The sequence below is a fragment of the Cystoisospora suis genome (genome assembly GCF_002600585.1).
Source record: "Cystoisospora suis strain Wien I chromosome Unknown contig_629, whole genome shotgun sequence".
Classification (NCBI taxonomy): Eukaryota; Apicomplexa; class Conoidasida; order Eucoccidiorida; family Sarcocystidae; genus Cystoisospora; species Cystoisospora suis.
In genome coordinates, this window is record NW_027153430.1 from 2,052 (window position 1) to 21,090 (window position 19,039).

At 45.3% G+C, this 19,039-nt stretch overlaps 2 protein-coding genes across 2 annotated transcripts, besides 1 other annotated feature; one reads left to right on the forward strand and one right to left on the reverse strand.

Moving 5' to 3' along the window:
* Positions 1-346: 346 nt before the first annotated feature.
* CSUI_001552 (uncharacterized protein) lies at positions 347-8,274 on the forward strand. Its single transcript, XM_068061758.1, has one exon. It carries the CDS (start codon positions 1,582-1,584, stop codon positions 7,489-7,491), a length of 5,910 nt encoding a protein of 1,969 aa, XP_067926261.1. The 5' UTR covers positions 347-1,581; the 3' UTR covers positions 7,492-8,274.
* A 611-nt stretch (positions 8,275-8,885) lies between these two features.
* Positions 8,886-8,957: a sequence feature (Short protein (CSUI_001553, PHJ24589.1) was converted to a misc_feature.).
* Positions 8,958-9,578: 621 nt separating this feature from the next.
* On the reverse strand, positions 9,579-18,833 carry CSUI_001554 (eukaryotic initiation factor- epsilon). The gene is made up of 8 exons (XM_068061759.1): positions 17,476-18,833; positions 16,497-16,706; positions 15,146-15,423; positions 14,336-14,524; positions 13,608-13,781; positions 12,532-13,239; positions 11,576-11,980; positions 9,579-10,740 (listed from the first exon to the last, which is right to left on the reverse strand). Exons 1-8 carry the CDS (start codon positions 17,822-17,824, stop codon positions 10,246-10,248), a joined length of 2,808 nt encoding a protein of 935 aa, XP_067926262.1. The 5' UTR covers positions 17,825-18,833; the 3' UTR covers positions 9,579-10,245.
* Between the last annotated feature and the right edge of the window lie 206 nt (positions 18,834-19,039).

The window sequence follows — 19,039 nt, forward strand, 5'->3', positions numbered from 1 at the left end:
GCACGGGAAGATCCCCTTTGGAAAGGAGACAGCTCAGTAAAATCGCCGACATGAATGGCTAAGCTTAAAAGCTTAAAGTATGACGATCCTCTTTAAAAGTTAGGAAAGAAACGGGACCAGCTTCCCTGCAAGCACAAGTTCTGCCGTCTCGTTTGGTCTTCTTGCGGCTGCTCTGCCGTAGTCCGTTATTCTCTAAATGCATGCACTGAACAATCCTTTCGAATTGGGCATTCTCTTTTTCTTTCTTCTCCCGCTTCTTTCGTATCGTTTTCTTTTCNNAGAAAAAGAAGTCTATGAGATTATCTGCGTTCTTTTGGGAAGGTTACACTTTCTTTCCTTCGCTTCTCGAGAATTCTTTTCTCCGCTCTTTTCTTGTCCCTATCTATCGGTTTCAGCATCTAATCTCATAGACTTCTTTTTCTTGTCTTTCTTTTTATCTCGATCGGACAAGGGTCATAGCGGAGTTGTCAAAGTGACAGGGGAGCAAAGATAGGAAAGTTCTCTTATTGTCTAGTTGCATAACAAGTGATAAGTATCCTCCCGAGTAGAAGTTTCTGTATGCGCGTGTGTAAGTGGAACTTAAAGATCTCTTCCTGATAGAACGTTGTCGAGGTGAAGTGTTCATATCGCTTTCAGGACTTCACTCCACTAGCGACACCTAGTTCTAATGTTCTCTCACGCGTCAGCTCTTCAAATAATTGTTTTCACGTATAGATTTGCTCGTGGACGTCTACCTCCCTTCTATATAGTCTATGTGAGGTGGATCTGCAAGATCAGCCGGATTCCGCTGTGTACTCTTGCCAGCTGAAGGAGCCACCCTGCGAAAGACGTCAAGCAGTACTTTCATACCTTCTTTGCATCGCCTTTACAGACGTAGAAGACTCACGGTATCAAGCGGCACGGTCGAGACACAATGTTTCTTGATGCCATCAGGTGTACGTACAGCAGGGGTGGGGGGGGGAGAGAAGTGTAGGGTTGTTCCTTTGTTCTCTTCTTCAATGCGGTGGTGTAAATCATCAGCTCCTCCTTGTTTCCGGCTCGACTCCTGCTCTTCCTCACTAGTCTACATCTGTCCACACGGCATTCTCTCCACTGATATTCTCGCAGGGGCCGGAAATAGCGTATTCACATCCTCTTCGTCCTTCACATCCAAGAAGTAAGGAAAGAGCTATTCTTCTTGTACTTTCGCTGTCGTGCTCATCTTCCCATGTCTCCGATCACCGCTGTCCGCGTATCATCTCTTCTTCCTCTTTGTCCCCTTCGGCTTCCTTTCCCTCACTTCATCTAGCTACCCCACACATCAGTCACCTCCATTTCTTCATAGCCGACTCATAACTCTCACATACAACACTGTTTTCTCAAGCGTGAACATCACCTTTCCCCTCCCTCCCTTCTGGATCTCTACGGGTTCATTTTCTTCTCCGATATCTATATCTATATGCATAGATGTGTATCTATATGTAGCTGTATATACCTCATATCTATGTACGTACTTGTTCACCTACTCCTACATATTATGTGTGTACACCCGTCGTGCTAGTTTTTCTTTCCATCTCTTCTCCATGGTCTCTCTGTGCTACTATGGGCATCAAGAAGGACGAAGGGAGGACTGGGGGAGGGGACGGGCTGAGGACGACGGAGGGGACAGCATGCAGCAGTACTCCTACGGATGATGCAAGTCGCTATGACAGCAGCAGCAGCGGTGTCTTGATGCAGTCATCCTCTCGGTGCTATAGGGCGGGGGGAGGAGATTCATCTTCCTGGGCGGCTTCTGCTATTGTTGCAGCCGCAGAGGCAGCCATAGACGGCGGGAAGGGTAGTGAGTCGGTCTTGTTTTATTTTGATCAGGACCAAGGGCAGAGACCCAAAATGGCTGAAGAAGCTCAGAATATGTTGATCTCTTATTCTTCTTCTTCCCCTCCTCACCTATCGCGTCAGTCTTCCTCATCAAGTGTCGAGGAAATCCTGACTCCTCCTACGCCACCTCATCCTCCTCCTTCTTCTTCGACCTATTTATCTCCACCATCCCATCACACTGGTTCACAGATCGGTTTCTCTCCCCCTATTTCTCAGTCCCCCCATATCATATCGATGTCTCCATCTTATCCATATTCCTCTTCTCCCCATCCTCCGTGTTCCTCTTCTCCAACTACACCTGCTTCTTCTTCTGCTCTTTCCTCTTCTTCACTCACATGTGATGCCCTCCCCACAGCTTCTTCTTGTCTCACATGGACATCCCCACTTCCGGTCGCCTTCACCCCAGGGACGTCGCCTCCAGCCTCTTCGAGTTCTTCCTCTTCTTCGTCGTCATCTCCACCAGCACCAGTAGGGCCGGCCTTAGCACCTCCACTAAACGACAGCCTGCCTCTTACGTCTTTGACGGAGACGGAAGACGGGGGTATGAGAGTCTCAGGAGATGAAGGAAAGATGGCGAAGGTAGGAAATGAAGAGGAAAGTACAGCAAGGATAGCTCCTCAAGATCACGCAACACTTGACGACACATCTAGAAGTCGACATGAGGGAGATAGTCGATTTTCTACTTCTCTCTCTTCGTCTCTTCCTTCTTCTTCTGCTTTTACCCAGGAGAGTTCTTCTTCCTCTGCTTTCACTTCTGACCAACATGTCACCGATAGTCAAGCCATTCCTTCTTCTTCTTCTTCTCCGACGCACACAGGGCTGGCTTGTGCTATGGACGGAGCACATGGGGGAGGTACGGTCAACAGTGTGTACAAGGATGTCACTGAAAGCTTTAAGAAAACACCAGCAGCCTCACCAATAGAAGAAGAGAAAACAGGCGGAGAGCTTTCATCACAATCCGCCTCATCTTTGAAAATTAAAGACCCTGTAGCAAGGCCATCTTCTTCGGGGGAGGTGGTATCTCTTCCTCTTGCTTCGCCTCTCAAGGGACTTCCATCAGCCACCCAGAAGAAGAGTAGACCTCCGAAGAAGAAGAAAAAGCCCCCTCTTCCTGCGTCAGCAAGCGAATCAAGCGCGATCTCTTCAGAGGCTGCTCGAGGGGGGGGGAAAATTATAAGAGAAGGGAGTGAAGATGTAACGGGAAAGATGAGTAACACCACGGACGGAGGAGGAGAGAGAAGTTCATCCTACACTAGCTTATTAGGAGGAACGGCATCTTCATCGTGGGAAGGGGGGAGAGACCGAAAGAGAAGAGAAGATTTTTCAAGTAGAGGAGGCGTCGAACAACTACAACAGCAAGGGAGAGACCTAGGAGGAGGAGGAGGGCATGATGCTTTTGCCTCGAATTCGATGATGCTGGATCTTCTGAAGAGACGCCAACAGGTTTCTGCTGCGTGTATCGCTTTACTGAAAGAGGAAGTACGAGAACAAAGAAGAAAAGTCAACATGCTTGAGAAGAGAGTTCACTGGAGATCAAAGTACCTCATACAAAAGAAAAGAAGTGCGAAGTTGAAAATCCCACGTTATCTTAGTGAAAGTTCTTCCTTCTCATGGAGTCAGGCTCGAAGAGGAGAACAAGAGGAAGAAGAAGAAGATATCTCCTCTAGTACGACTGCAACGACGGCGACCACCTCTTCTCGATCTTCTTCCTCTTCATCTTCTTACGTAAATGAGAAACAGCCTTCTCATCATACAGAGGGAGGAAAGGAGACTAAAGAGGAAGTTAAGAGTGACCTTTGTGATACAGCCTCAGCAGTGCCAAAGACGAAGAAGAAGCCGTTTGAAGATGCTTCTTCTTCTTCTTCTCTTCTTCAAGGAGAGGACTCTGTTTCTGACTCTGGTAATACACGTCTTCTTCATCGTCCTCGGCAAAACCACGAGATGTTTGAGAGAGATGAAGTAGAAGAGGAAGAGGAAGAAGAAGAAGATTTTCACGAGTCCTTTTCGACCTTTGTCAAGCAGAGGGTTTTCCTTCAGTCCCACACAATGAGAGCTGCAGGGGAAGGTCGATGGTTTATGGAGCCTCTTAATCTCTCGGACGACGACGACGACGAGGAAGAAGAAGAGAGATGGATGAGAAAGAAGAAGGAAAGACGGAAAGTTCTGATCAATCACGAACGAACCGAGCGAGAAGGACAAGGAGACGAACGTAGAGACGTTGGGAAATGTAGTAGGGATAGCCCTCTTATAGGAGATAGAAAGGAGACGTCGTCGAACGGCGAGACGATGGAGGCGGCGAGGCTGAAGAAGAAACATGAGGAAGGAGAAGAACAGGCGGATCCACAGGGAGAGGAAGAAAGTCATAGCAAGAAGATGAAGGATGATCTAGACGCTGATGCCATATCATGTGAATCTCGTGAAGCTCATCTTCAGTTCCAGTGGATTGTTGGGACCAGGTATCCTTCATTCCTAAACTTACGAACATCGGGGGGGATAGGGAGGAGAAATAGAACAAGAAAGAAAAAGAGAAAGATCTGTAAAGACAGTCATACGTCTTCGGCTTTAACCTCTCCTTCTTCTTCTTCAACGTCTTTGCACGCACAAGATACTCTAGCTTCCGTATCAGGATCATGTGAAGGAGGGGAGATGAGAGATGACGTCGACGACGTCGTGAAGAAAGTCAAGAAAGAGGAGGACTTGAGAAAGAAAAGGGCAGATGAGAATGAAGAAGAAAGAAGTTTTTCTTCATGTCTTGTAGCTAAGAAAGGACATAGATCCAAGGAATTCGCAAGTCCGAAGAAAGAAGAAGAAGAAGAACAACAGTTCATACCAACACCATCATTGTCCTCTTCATCTTCTTCTCTTAGTGAAATCTTACAGGCGGCAGCTTCTACTGTGACGTGGCATGAAACTCCCTGGAGTTTTGACCTGAAGACCGATTATTCTCAGGTTCTCAACACACCTTCTTTCTCATCTCTCTCAGTTAAAGAAAGGAAGGCTCCCCGGGAGAACAAGATCGCATCTGACTCTTCTCCTCCTCTTACGAGTCAGTCCTCATGTATACAAGATTCCTCTTCACCGTCTTCTTCTCTTACCACCAGTGCAGCGAGTCATACTGCCTCTTCTTCTGGTCCTCTTTCTCCTTCTCCTAAGCCTTGTTCCTCTTCTTCATCTTCTGATAGCCTTTCCTCTGCACCTCAAGACTGTCCAGTTCAACACCAAGACGGTCGTCGTTCCTCTTTTTCTCCTTCCCCAATCGCTAGTGAAGATCAGGGGGAGGAGAAGATGAAAGAGAAGAAAGAAGGAGGTGTTCCTCTGTCTTCTTCTCCCGTTGCTGCTACTTCTTCTTCACGTCGTCCATGTAAAGGCTTGTTCCGCTGGGTCACTTATGAGACCTCAGGGGCTGAGACGGGTAGTAGTAGTAGTAGTACTAGTCGCAGTAGTAGTCGTAGCGATGTCGATAGAAGTTGTTCTTCTTCTTCTTCGGCAGCGGAGGACAATGAAGATAGCGAGGAAGAAGAGGAAGAGGAGAAGAAGAAGATGTGGGCGGTGAGAGAGAAGAAAGAAGAAGAGAAGTTGCTCAGAATTCTTCAGAAACAAGAGGAGTTTCGAGAGAAGGAAAGACGAGAAAAGGAGAAGAAGGAGAAGTTATATCAACAAGCTCTTCGTGAGTATGAAGATCGATGCTACCAAGCGTTTCTTAAAGCTCGTCAGCCTCCTCAGCCACCGCAGAACAACATGATGAAAATGGCACCGAGCAGTAGCAACCGGGGAGGTGGCGAATTCTTTCAACCCTACTCTTCTTCAATCACACCGCCTTCTCCTTTCTTATCTTCTTCATCTTCTCGTCCCCCCCCCGCTCCTGCTTCTGTGTCTCTTCCTTCTTCTCCTTTTCTCTCTCCGTATTCTCCTGCTGCTGCGGGCCTTCCTTCCTTCTCCCAACCTCTCTATTATGGGGCACAAGGGTGGATAAACACCACTGGTACACCCGCAGGAGGCCCTTATACTTCGCAGTCTTCTTCTACATCATCCATGGCGTCGAGTGTATGTCGCCCCCCTTCGATTTCATCGGTTGGATACGCTAGTCCTCCACCAGATCAGCTTCCATCTTCTTCTTCTTTTTCTTTTCCTACACGTCCTCCTTCTTCTTCGCCTCCTCCTCCTCCTTCTGTGGCTTATTGTAGTAGGGAGGAGATCTTCTCTCAAGTTTCTTCGTCTTCTCTTCATACAGGCTCGACGTCTTCTTTACCTCGCTTTACAACCCCCGCTACTTCTCCTTCTCCTCACATGGTGACGACGCCTGGTGTAGCTACACCTTACGGTAGTCCCTCGCCTCCTCCTCCTCCTCCTGTCCCACAGATCACGGGGCTGTCAACTCCACAACAGTCGAACCTTTACCATCCTTTTCTCTCTTCGTCTTCTTCCTCTCTCCCTTCTTCTCCCTCTCCTTTCATGCTATCACCAGGAGGAATGTATTATTCTCCTTCTCCTCTCATGACGACGACGGCTCCCTCACCATCTCCTTCTCCTTTCTCTATGAAACCTATCCCTTCAACAGGTTCTTCTCTTCTACATCCACCAGGTACTATGGCACCCTCCTGGGTAGACGGAGGTACTCACGTCGCTCCTCCTAACATTCCTAAGCAGATAAGCAGCGATAGCTCCACGTCTCCTTTTCCTTGTTCTACTCCTCCTCCTTCTGCCTGTGTCTCTTCCTCCCCTATGTCACCTCCATATATACCCCCGGTCCCTTCTTCCGTCTCTCCCTCTACTCAAGGGGTGCCCCTACAACTACACGGGTCTCAGATAGGAACTCAGAGCTCTTCTTCTTCATCGTCATCGTTCTACCCTGGAAGCTGTCCTCCTCCTCCTCATGTTGATTCTCGAGGGCGTTTTTATAGCCAGCAAGTAGAACAGAAGCCTATCGAAGAAGGAGAAGGCGAACTTTCAACAAAGAGGAAAGGAGGCGAAGGGTTTCGAGGCCATAATCCCCCCTCGGAGGGAGTAATAACGGGAACAGGACAAGGAAGAGGAGAAGAAGAAGGAGCAAAGAAGGGAGAAGGATCAAAGAAGAGACCGGCATCAAGTGGAGGTACGCTGATCCCAGCTGCTTCGGGGATAGGCGGGCTCGGTGTCTGCTTAACAAAGGACAATGTTCCCGTTCATCTAAGCTCTAGTCAGAAGAAGAAGAATACACCTGTATTGACGTCTTCACCTGCCCCTTCCTCACTGCTATCTCAAAGCCCTGTGTCCTCCTCTCTTCCTGCCCCCGCCCTTTCAAGAGGAGAAGGGACAGGAGGAGGAGGAGGGTGTCCAAGGCAGAAGATGGTTTCGAAAGATTCTCTCAAACAACTTCAGCAACAAGAGAGACCTCCCCCACACTCTTCAAGCTTCAGTGCTGGCAAAGGAAAACAGAAAGAAAGCAAAGGAAAGAGGCCGTCATGCAACAAAGATGTAGGAGGAGGAGGACTTCATACTCCTTACCATCATTCTTCATCTCTTGTTCTTCTTCCTTCGTCTTCTTCTTCTTCCTCTTCACATAGTTCGGGTGAGGTGTCTTCACATGTCCCCTATGGCCTTAGCGACTCCGCTGTTCATCTCCCTCACGCAGAGAGTAAGGAGGTCACGTCCTAGTGATCGATCAGTTCATACGTAAACTTACCCTCACATCGTAGAGAGGAGATCGTCAAGACCGTCGTCAGGCGGCCGAGAGGTAGAATAGGAAGGAGCTGAAGGAAGAGAAGAGGTTTGTACAGTTTCTCGCTTGGGAAGGAGGGAGGGAGAGGGGGGGTTCTCAACGACATGAAGATAGTCGAGATACGACGGAGAAGATGAGAGGCCTCTCGATACAGCGATACAAGCAACGAGAGAAGGGTTCTTTCATTTCTACATAGATTTGTATGAAGAAATCTCTCTGCTTGTTTTACTCCTTTGTTTTCAAGAAGAGGATAGAAAGACAAGACAGCAGAGGAGGAGGGAAGGCTTGGCATTGGGGAGGGAGACAAAAATCCATCGCGCATGTGGAGTGGTAGTAGTAGTTGCAGAAGGAACAGTAGAAGTCTGAAGAAATACATGAGAAGACGGCTAGACACGCTCCTCATTCTTGTTTCGTATCTTTCTTTTTCGCGAGAGCGGTTTATTGCATGCGGTGAAAGATAGAGATTTTAGACAAGATACAGGTTCATGTATATGTGTGTAGCCTATATATATATATATGAGTATGTACAGCGAAAAGTTTGGTGAAAATGGATCTGTCACTTGGAGGGGTACTTTCTGGTGTACATACATACTCCGGAGACTGTCTTTTGCTGTTGACATGTCGCTTTCTCTCATTTTGGCGTATTTTTGTTCGTTCTCTTTTCAAGTGTACGTACACTCCAAGTATCCCACGACAACTGTCCAACCTGTGGTGGGGTAATTCTCTTGAGTAGAGACAACTCTTTCTTGAAGAATTTTCCGGGTGTATGTACACCTTGGATGCCGCGGAAAAATCTCTCTTATGAGAACAACCACCAAACCGAAAGGGAATGTCCAGTCTTACAAAGTTCTTTCTCTTTACTACCAACTGCAATTCAGCCTATACACTACTTGACTTTGCACTCGCTTCAGTTCTCCTTCAGAAAGACGTAACTTTCTCCTTCACAGCCTCTTGTGACGTGCGTCTTCACCATTCCTTTCACGAGGCTTCTTTTCTCTCCTTCTGTTCTATTCTTTTGTCTTTTCTTCTCTTTCTCTCTCAAATGCTTCTTTTTCTCTTCCTTCTCTCGTTCACGGAGTTCTTCTTACCGTCCCCCAAACGTCAACAAAAACATCGCAGCGAAGAAGAAAGATACTTTACTCACCTTGGACTTCTCATGATAATGATGACCACCCCAGCGCCGTGCTCCAATCTCATGAGCTCTTTTTATCACCTTTACTTTCCACTTAATAGAATCTATCTCTGAGATCTTTCGCTAGCTCCCTCTCTCTTTTACCCTATCCTAGTCTTCGTAAAAGAGACTGCCTTAGCTTCCCTCACCTCCCCACAGTCACACATGCTTAGATGACGTTATCGTACCTAGCCTCTTCCTGTCGAGCTCTTCATCACAAGAAGTTCTGACGATCGACCGTTTCTTTTGGGAATGCCGGAGTGAAGTCGACAAAGATATTGACTTGGTAGAGAGAGTTTACGCGGCGTCTACACAGGCGACCTCCAAGCAACAGCAGGAGTTCCTGTACTTGTGTATTCCTTAGTAGAAGGTAGTAGCTTGTTTCTCTAGACATCGATAAACAACTCTTTCTCTCGCCATAGACAGATAACTCCTTCTCTCGCCATAGATAGGTAACTCCTTCTCTTGTCATAGACAGATAACTCTTTCTCTTGTCGTAGATAGGTAACTCTTTCTTCAATCGTAGAGAGAGAACTCAACCTCTAGCCGTAGATGGGCAACTCTTTCTCTACCAGTAGATTTATGTTTCACAATGGACTAGGGGGCCTTTGTTTCATTCTCTTCTTTTCTTGTTCACTTTTGTTCTCTTGACGGTCTCTCCTGTACACTAAGAAAGAAGAAAGATCTGAGAGACTGATGCGTCATGAGAGAGACTTCCGATCGAGAAAGAAACGTAAGCAACTTTCCCCGCATGCACAAAAGATGCCGTAAGAGAGGGATATACACACAGCTAAACAGAGAGATCCTTAAGATAAGGAATAGAGAGAGATCTTCATTTGATCGTCACCTTGTAGGAGTGAAGTTATCGGAAAGAGAGAAGTCGAGAAAAAACCAAAGAGACACAGAGAGAGAGAGAGAGCTGGATTACACATGTATCGAGGTGACTGAATGAAGAACGAAAACATATTGACGAGGAAAATGATCATGACGGTAAAACAACGAAAAAAGAATGAAAGAAAAGCTTCTCACTCCTTCCTTTATCTCCTTCTTTTTCTTTCTTTCGTTCTTCCCTTGTGCTTGTCTCCCTTACGCGCCTGCCTGTGAGCTGTATTCAGAAGTCTCTCTCTAACTCCTTCTCCTTCTTCTGCTTCAAGAATAGTTTGTAGACTTCTCTCTACTCAGCTGTATTCCACATATCCACGAAGTTTCTCGCAGAAGCCAGGAAGAGGCGTCACCTCATGAATCTCTAGCAACCATCAACACACGTGAACGTTTTCCTAATCCCTATGGACATGCTGTAAGAAGTAGTAGTAGTAGTAGTCTTACTATGTATGTGCTGTAAGCTCTAGCAGCAGTATTATTACTTCTTCTTCATTATCATCATAGAGAAGACCTACCATCTTACCTCTATCTCATCCACCTCCCCCCTCTACGACTGTATCTACACCCTGTCAAACTGTAGGCCATCTTCTTGTTACTGCTGCTCCTGTTCTCCCTCTTCTTCTCTTGACTTGTCTTTTTATTCCTCATCTTCTTCTTCATCCTCACTTTCGTCGTCTTCCTTGAGCCATTCGCAGAACGCAGTGAGGCGAGATGTCAGGAAAGGTTCTTCTTCTTTGTTTTTTCCTTCAGCAATCGCTTTCTTCTTTCTATCTAGCCAGAGAGGTAACGATTCATCAGCCTCGAACAGATCGCATGCATGCAAAATTTCACATAGAGTACAGAAAGCACTTGGTCCATGTAAGGGATTGGTCTTCTTCCTCTTCTGGTTCTGATCGGACTGCAGCATGTTCTCCTCCAAGTTCCCATCTTGCAATTCTTCATCGTCTTCTTCGTCTTCACCCTCTTCTTCTCTCTTCTGTTTCTTCGAAATCGACAAAGGAAGGAAAGGATTCATACAGAAAGATAGACAGATCTCCCAGATGAAGAAGAAGTCTTCAGGCTGGCATGAGCTCGAAAGAAAAGAAGAAAAGAGAAGCTCCACTCGGTGCTCGCTGACATACTTCTCCCATACCTAACAAGAGAAAGGAAAAAGATTAAAGATCAAAACAGAAGGAAAGGAGTTTGAACGGGGTGATTTACAAAGAAGGAAGAGAACAACAAAGAGACCATGGAGAGAAAAGTAGCTGATCTAGTCAAAAACAACGAAGGAAGAAAAGAAAGAAAGAGCCTATAGACAAAGAGAGAGAAAGGAAAAGACGAGAAAAAGAGATGAGAAGACTAAAGGGTATATAGAGAGATTACAGATAGATAGACTTAAGATATGCGGATACACTAAAGATAGATAGACAGATAGAGAGATAGCTATATCAAAGATAAATAGATAGATAGAGATAGATAGATTGGAAATAGATAGATAGATAGACAAGTAGCATCGAAATCAAAGGTTTCTAACAAGACCATAAACTGTGGTATTTCGTAGTGGGTTGATGTACATACACCCCACAACTTAAGCAGCATTGAGCAAGGTGCGAGTATCTTATCGTGCTTCAATAGTGTCTAGCACGCATACGTACAACACTGGTGTTTGGCACTGTAGTGAGTTTGAATCTTGTTCATTGTTTTTCTTTTCCATTCATCGCTTTCCATCCTCTCACTCCTCAAGGCATATCGCGAATCTACCCATACTTACTCGACGCACAGTTACATACAGGCACACATTACATGCTATACGTAGGTCTCCATACGCAAAGACAGACTAACGCATCTAGACCCGTACGACGCGCAGAAGGATGTCACTACTCCACGAAACACAAACAAAAAGGTCTATCTATCTATCTACCTATCTATTCATCTCTTGTTAAGGCGTGAGTGCATGCGTCATGGAAAGAAGAAAGCTTGTGACTTACATCTTTTTTGAGACAGGCGTTTTCTTCCTTTTCTTGGCAATGTAGGCATATCGACTGAAGAACAAGAGGTACAAGAATCTTCATGATATCGAGATCTGTTTTGTTGCACGCCAGTCGGAAGCTTTTCATCTCGAGAATCTTATGATGGATATGATGTGGCTCTTCGAGACCTTCTTCACATAACGCCTGAACTTCACTTCTAAAAGCTTCGTCATCTTGTCCCTTCTTTTGTGTACTCTTCTTCTTTTTCTTCTCTTCATAGCCTTTTCCTGAAGAACACGAATCGGCCTGTCTTGCCTTCGCCTTTCTTCCCCCATGACTCTCTCCGGCCTCTCCATCCATATCTACATCTTGCTCATCTTCTTCTTGCGACGAAGAGGAAAAGGAACCTTCATCTTCGTCCCTCTGAAGAAAGAAAAGAGAGAGAGAAAGGAAGGCAGGATGAAAAGATGCACAGGAGAAAAAGGAGATGTGGAGTCAAGATGAAGAGAAAGACAGAGGGGGAAACATCAGAGAGAGAGGTTTGGAAAAAAGAGAGAAAGGGAAGAAGGAAAGAAAGAAAGCAGATGATGACGAGGAACAACTCCAACAAGATAAAAGAACGACAGCAAGAGCCTAGCAACCGAGATCTAGAGATATACACCCTCCTTCCCCAAGCCAAGTAAGCAGTGAAACAAAACGGATCCATTGCTACACACATATACATATAGATGTATACTGAGAGAGAAAGAAATAGGCACATATATTTGCATAAAGAGTGCTGTACACATACCTATACATATACAAGAGAGAAAGAAAAGGCCTATGTATTCAGATAAGGGATATACATAACTGTGTCCACCCGTCTCTGTATCTATGACGATCTGTCTCTTTTTCTTTCTTTCTCTCTTTGTCTCTCTATAGATGGGTGAGATGATTAATTGAGATCTCCGAGAAGGCCTGAGAGTTGTCTATACCTGAGAGAAATCGTCGTCCTCTTCATCGTCATCTGTTTCATCTTCATCGTCGTATTTCCCGGTGACCTGAGGTAGCGGCAATTTGATAGCACCTTCAAGAGATCCGCCTACGGAGATGTTCTTTAACTTCTCTTCATCTTGAAGAGACATGGTCTCCTTCCCCCCTTTGCTTCTTCTCCATGGCATTCCTTCCCCATCTGGGCCAACCAGAGGAACGAGAGTCGTCTTCTTGTCTTCATCTTCATGAACCTTGTTTTCTTCCATCTTCTCTTCTTCTTCTTTTCCTTCATCCGCTTCTTCTCTCTTCTTGTCATCCTTCCTGTTCCCCGAAGAAGGCTCCATATCCGAAGTAGAAGTAGAGGGAAGAAGAAAGGTTTTCGAAGGAACATAGAGACGTGTAAGAGGAGGTATAACTCGACCTTTCCCTATCACAACCCCTCTTCCTAAGATACACCCAGGGCCTTGTATCTGGCAACCCGCACGGAGTGTACATTCACGAAAGATGAGGGCATTCTCGATCACAACGTTATCTTCAATCGTCACTCCATCAAAGATGAGACTTCCTTCTATACGGACATTACGCCCTATATGACAATTACAGCCTATAAATGACTCACGGATTCTCGTGTCGTCGCCGATCACCGTCAGCTCGCCTATCGAAACAATGGGGCCGATATCACAGCGTAACCCCGGAGACACTGAATCCGCCTAACAAGAAAGATAGAGGAGAGAAGGAAACAGAAAGAAATAAGAAAGAGATAAGGAATATACAAGAAAGAGAAGAGAAAGAAATGAGAAAGAGATGCAAAGCAAGAAAGAGGCAAGAAAAGAGAAATAAGGAGATCGGGAGAGAGAGATAAAAACGAAAGAAAGAAAGAAAGGAATAAGAAAGAGAGAACATCGCCAGCACGACAGCGTCTTCAACAGCTTGTCTCTCTGGAGTTCGTTCCTTGTGAATGAAACTCCGCAGAGACGTCCACATATTTTGCAGAAAGAGAGGGGGGGAGACATAAGAAGAGACGTGGAGATAGAGGGGGGTAGATAGATAGGTTGCAACACAAGCTTCTTCCTTTTACCTGATAGATTCCCCGGCCTTTATAGCGGTGCTGGGAAGGCGTAGAGGTCGGCGGGCGAGTATCTAAGACAAGGGGATAGGTCCATCGTTCTAGGGCTTCTCTGCATGTATTGAAATAAGACCGAGGATCAGCACAACTTGCCGCGAAAGGACTATAAGAATCACCCTCGGTTGTCTGAAGAAGAAGTAGAAGAAAAGAAAGAAAGACTCTTTACAAAGGAAGACAGCGTTTGACGATCCACAGAAAGAGAAAGACTTTCAAAGGTACTCGTCCACTGACAACAAGGCAGGTAGAAGAATGATCGTCTTCACGCTGGGTGCATGTGATATACAGCATCTATACACTTATGCCTTCCTTCCTATCACCCATATACGAAAGGCCTCGTCTATATTATCTGCCTCGCTCTCTATGTACATATCCATAGACCACTCTCCAATCGACGTAGACGTTAACTCGAGTTTTAACCTGTCACACTAACCTCTACGAGGAGTGCACTTGTGAACCAATGTGAGAGAGATGATAACGGCTTCTCTTCTCTCCTTCTCGCTAGACTTCGGCTCGCAACATTTAGGCTACTATTACAGATATGCTTCATATATGCCTTTTCCCTAGAACTTTAGTTCTATTTACTCGGGAAACACAGCCACCCTCTCATCGATGTCTCAACGAAAGCATATACATATATAGAGTGAGAAAGCACACATTTGTGAGATGGGAGACTTTCTTACCTCGAGAACATGTGTATATACAGCTTCGAGTTTGATTTCTTTCGTAATGAGATCGGGAATGAAATCGTTTTTAATGCTCATGTAGTCAAAGGAAACTGCAAACAACTCCTGGACCTTAGGTGTACATACATACACCCCCGCATCGATTAAGTCGTATCGAACCTCGAACCTCGTTGGCGCTCCTCCTCCCTGACAAAACGAGATGACCAAGAAGCGACAGAAGAAGAATATCATCTCTGGGCAGATATAGCCTAAAGAGAAGATTCGCTGGAGTACAAGAGAGCTTAGAGGGACGGCACGTAAGCAGAGAACGTCGGAAGCTGAGGGATTCCATACGGGTGACTAGAGTACCAGAATAGGATCAAGCATATATGAACGTATACAAACACCCCAAGCATAGCTCTACATGGAGATGTGTCTATTTAGATGTTCACAGGCCTGCGCCAGGACAGGACATTCCATGAAGTATCAGATGGGAGCTAGTCTCTATGTGAATTGTGAGGGTAGATGTTGATAGTAGACCCATCTACCGGGGAGGCACTTATACAAACACAGAGATGTGCGGCTTCAAGCTGGTCAAAGAGAAGGCTTTCTCGTGTGTATTGAGATGCCTTCTTGACAGGAGAGTTGATCTATACCTCTACCCTGTCTTTCTTATATGGATGGATTCCCCACACACACATACATAGACATAACATATACACATACATACATCTTCGCACATACATATATGAACAAACATACACAGATCTTCATACATATATATTCACCCAGAGGTCCATACGTATTGTATACAGTGCATAAGCTTACGATAGTGGCGAGATCTTCTCCGATTTCGACCTGAGATTGTTTTCTGAAAGAAGAAATGCCAACAAGCTCTTGCGACTTGGAATGAATAAGAAAAGCAAAGTCGTCTTCAAGCAACCTCCTCCGACTACTGGACGACGCTCGAGTAAGAAGTTGAGTCATTACAGGCTCTCCCCCGTAGACCCCACGTGAAGAAGAAGTCGAAGATCGGAGCTTATGAGAAGCGATCGCTTCACGGATATCCGCTCGGATGAATGTCGATGTATGCATCAATAAGAAATCTATCAGAGAGAAAGAGAAAATAGAAGAAGAGATAAGAAGAGATCCCCCGATCCATTTAGAAGAAAAATGATATGTTGAAGACCAGGTGTCCGTAGTGATTCTATAGAGATAGCTATAGATCACATAGACAGTTATATGTGCACCATGGAATCTATCTACAAGAACCGACTATTTGTAGGACAGAGATACATGTAGAAAAAGCTTTAAATACATACACACTCTCACCAATACTAGATCAGGGATACATAGATAGATAGTGAGACAGGTAGATCAACACATACACATGTATATAGGCATATGGGGGCATCAGTAGCAAAGATGAGTGTAGGTAGGCAACCCCCCGCGCGCGTATCATCATGGACGTACATTTTCGGAGTGTCGATACACCATGGTACGGTTGATAAGGAAGGGAAAAGAGAAACACGCAAGAATGTTTTCTCTTTCTCCCACGCTGTCAATCTTCCTGCACAGTCCTTGATACCACCTTCCTCTCTGTAGAAGACCTACATATACGCATGTACGTTGTTAGATACAAAGTATATGTGTGTGTATATATGGACACATCATGTAAACACAGATATACGCATATATAGAGAGAGGGGAGTATAATCGGTGTCGACCTGCTCTCCCAGTATATGCATGCGTACATATGTGAAGATGAGGGAAGTAGTATTTTTATCTCACTGAGATATCTACAAGGAAAATACGCCTTACAGCAGTCACATAAAATCCTTAGCCTGCACACGCAGGAAAACCAAATATGTCTATGAGGATACATGCATACAGAATCATACGCACTACGCATGTGTAAGACATATACGTATGTACATACAGGAAAGAACAAAGAAGTAATGAATGCGTCCGCGCGTTTTATAGACACGTATACATCCATATATATACATGTATGTATATATAGATATGATAGCTTCCTTATCATACATACACGCGTTTGCCTGTATGTACAGTACAAGGCTTCTTTTGTTGCTCTCCACTTTCTCTTTCTCTTCTTCTTCTTCCTCGACTTTCTATTCTTTCCCTCGCCTTGAAGAGAGTGCTCGAGAGAGATACGTACCATGTCTTAGCTCATTCTTATTCGCGAATTCTCTCAAGGCTTCCCCCATGGAATCTGCTTTCTCTGTGATCTCGATGAAAATAACTGAGAGGTTCTTCTTCACCACACGGCGAAGACGCTTCTGAAAGGTCTCCTCATGCTCCTCGACCACCTTGCGCACGGACCTTCCTTCACTATCTCCCTTGACTAGCACGTAGATATCTGTCGCACCTACATCAAAGAGGAAAGAGAAGAAAGAGAGGCACAACACAAGAAATAGAAAGACGAGAGAAGAGAAAGTAGCAACAAGAAGGAGGAGAGTTAGAGAGATAAGAAGGAAAGAGAGAAGTCGCGGAGAGAAGAGACGAAAAGAAGAGGTCAAGAAAAGACAGGTACGAATGATGACACCACGAGAGATCTCTCATGTTGATAAAGAATCGAACTGCTGGAGTGGCAGGACCGAATATAAGCCGAATTGGTATGTCTCTTGGAAGAGATGTATGTATGTATGTTGAGAGAATCGATGTGGTGTCTTTCTTCTCTCTTTCTTGTTTCTTATCACTTCGATAAAAGACAAGACCCTGTATTCTTCTTGGGAACATACGGGCGTCTATCTTTCTTGGAGAAATTTCAACAACACACCAGAGCGAGCTAAATGAATCGACGTATGAATAAATCGACGTAAGTCTGGAGAGCTCTCATGCTCCTTGCTCAAGATAATCAAGTAAACAGACACGTGAGACAGATGGTGATCTAGCCACAGACAGATGCATTAGGATTTCTCGAGATCCTGATAATTGAGAGGGTCCACAGTATAGCAAGACAGGAGAAGAGAGGACGAGAAAGAGAGCAAAAGAAAGACACAGACAAGGAGAAAGATAGAAACGGGAGAAGAGAGCAAAGGCGAAAGAGAGAGAGGGAATACAGTGAGAGAAGCCTTTTGACTATGCCACCGAGCGAGATGTGCCCTCGACCGATCTTTCTCTTGGATGTCTCCTACCATTTCTAGCGAGGAAATCGAAAGCAGAGAGAATAAGAGGAACACCAGAGACAGGTAAGAGAGGAAGGGGGAAATCGTAAGAGAGAGGAGCAAAATACTCCTTCTGTTGAGGGAGTGTAAAGGCAACGAGGACAGCTGGGAGAGTTTCAAAGACTGTATCTTCATCGGTTCCACCCCCTTTCCTTCCCCCCTGTCCCTGATTGCTCTTATTGCCAGCTGTATTCGTCTTTGTAGTTGAAGATGAAGAAGAGGAGGTGTCTGTCTTCTTTTGCTGCACTTGTGGAGAAGATGAAGAAATTTTCTCTCCACCCTCAGATGGACTTGTGCCGGTAACGCTAGGACTGGCCATGGTGTGTGGGAGAAGGATGAGGAAGAGGAGGGTAAAGGTTTCGTGTCTAAAGAAAGAAGAAGAGAAAGATGCTAAAGAAGACGAAGAAAAAGAAGATAGAGAAGAAGAAGAAGAAGAGAAAGAAGATGAAGGCAGCAGTATCACTTCTACTACTACTAGGAGGCCAGGAAACAAGGGGATAGAAGAGAACGGAGAGGAGACAGGTGGTGATAGAAGACACGAATTTTGTTAAGCAAAGAAGGAGCTCCCTGAGAGATGAAAGAGGAAGGGTGGTTACAATCGAGAAAGCTAAGAAGAGAGACTGAAAGAAGACGAGAGAGAAGACTTGTGAAAAGAAGCAGTTAGTGACGGTAGAATGAAAGAAGATGATAGATCAGAGGAACCGCGGCATGCCCCTACGCATGAGACCATAAGTGTTGGTCAAAAAATGAGAGATTGCTCATTAGATGAGATGCTCGGAGAGAGAAGACATAATGGAAGTGAGAGAGAAACGACCTCTACAGACATCCTCGTTTCTTCATTAGATGATGAGACAATACAGAGCAAGGTCGGAGAGGAGTTACAAAGGCCTTTCAAGACAGCAAGAAAGGGAAGAGAGGAGTTAGAGCTCTGGGATAGAGGAGAGAAATAGGAAACAAAGACAGGCGGTGGAGACTTCTTAAGAAGACGAGAGTGATGAGCAAGAGTCGGGAAACAAAGGAGAGCCAACGAAGTGATAAATGGGACTAGTGGGTTCTTGTAAATCAGCTAGCGAGAATACGAAGAAGGAAAGCGAGACAGGAAAAAGGAATGGAGGAGACAGAAAGAGAAAAGAAGAGAGACGGACTAAGACAAGCACCGGGATGAACCTCCTTCTCTACACATCCACCCGGAAAAGATGCGAGGCTTCCAAGAAGGGAAAAGGAAGGAGAGACAGGAAAAGTCTCCTGGTGCAGACAAAAGGAGGGAGATGGCTTGCTACGACGAGGTGTGTTAAAAGGAAGAAAGGACTCCTTTCTCTTTTTACAAAGGGATGGAAGAAGTCGACATGGTTAGAAAGCAAGAAAAAGAGAGACAAAACTCCCCGATGATTTTGGTTGTCGTCATCTCTTTGCATGCATCTCGAAGAAAACGCGAGAAGAAGATCGATCGATTGTGAAAGGAATTCTAGTTGCCGTAGGATTGAGTTCCTGGAATCGCTCGCATTCGTGTTGTTAGTGATCTCTGTATCTTTTG

What these genes read in the sequence shown, in the direction of transcription:
- CSUI_001552 (XM_068061758.1), top strand. Translation starts at nt 1,582, where the DNA reads ATGGGCATCAAGAAGGACGAAGGGAGGACTGGGGGAGGGGACGGGCTG.
- CSUI_001554 (XM_068061759.1), bottom strand. Translation starts at nt 17,824, where the DNA reads ATGGCCAGTCCTAGCGTTACCGGCACAAGTCCATCTGAGGGTGGAGAG. An exon ending in GAGAAGATCTCGCCACTATC is followed by an intron (nt 14,525 to 15,145) that starts GTAAGCTTATGC and finishes TCGTTTTGTCAG; the next exon opens with GGAGGAGGAGCGCCAACGAG. An exon ending in AGGACGACGATTTCTCTCAG is followed by an intron (nt 11,981 to 12,531) that starts GTATAGACAACT and finishes TTCTTTCTTCAG; the next exon opens with AGGGACGAAGATGAAGGTTC.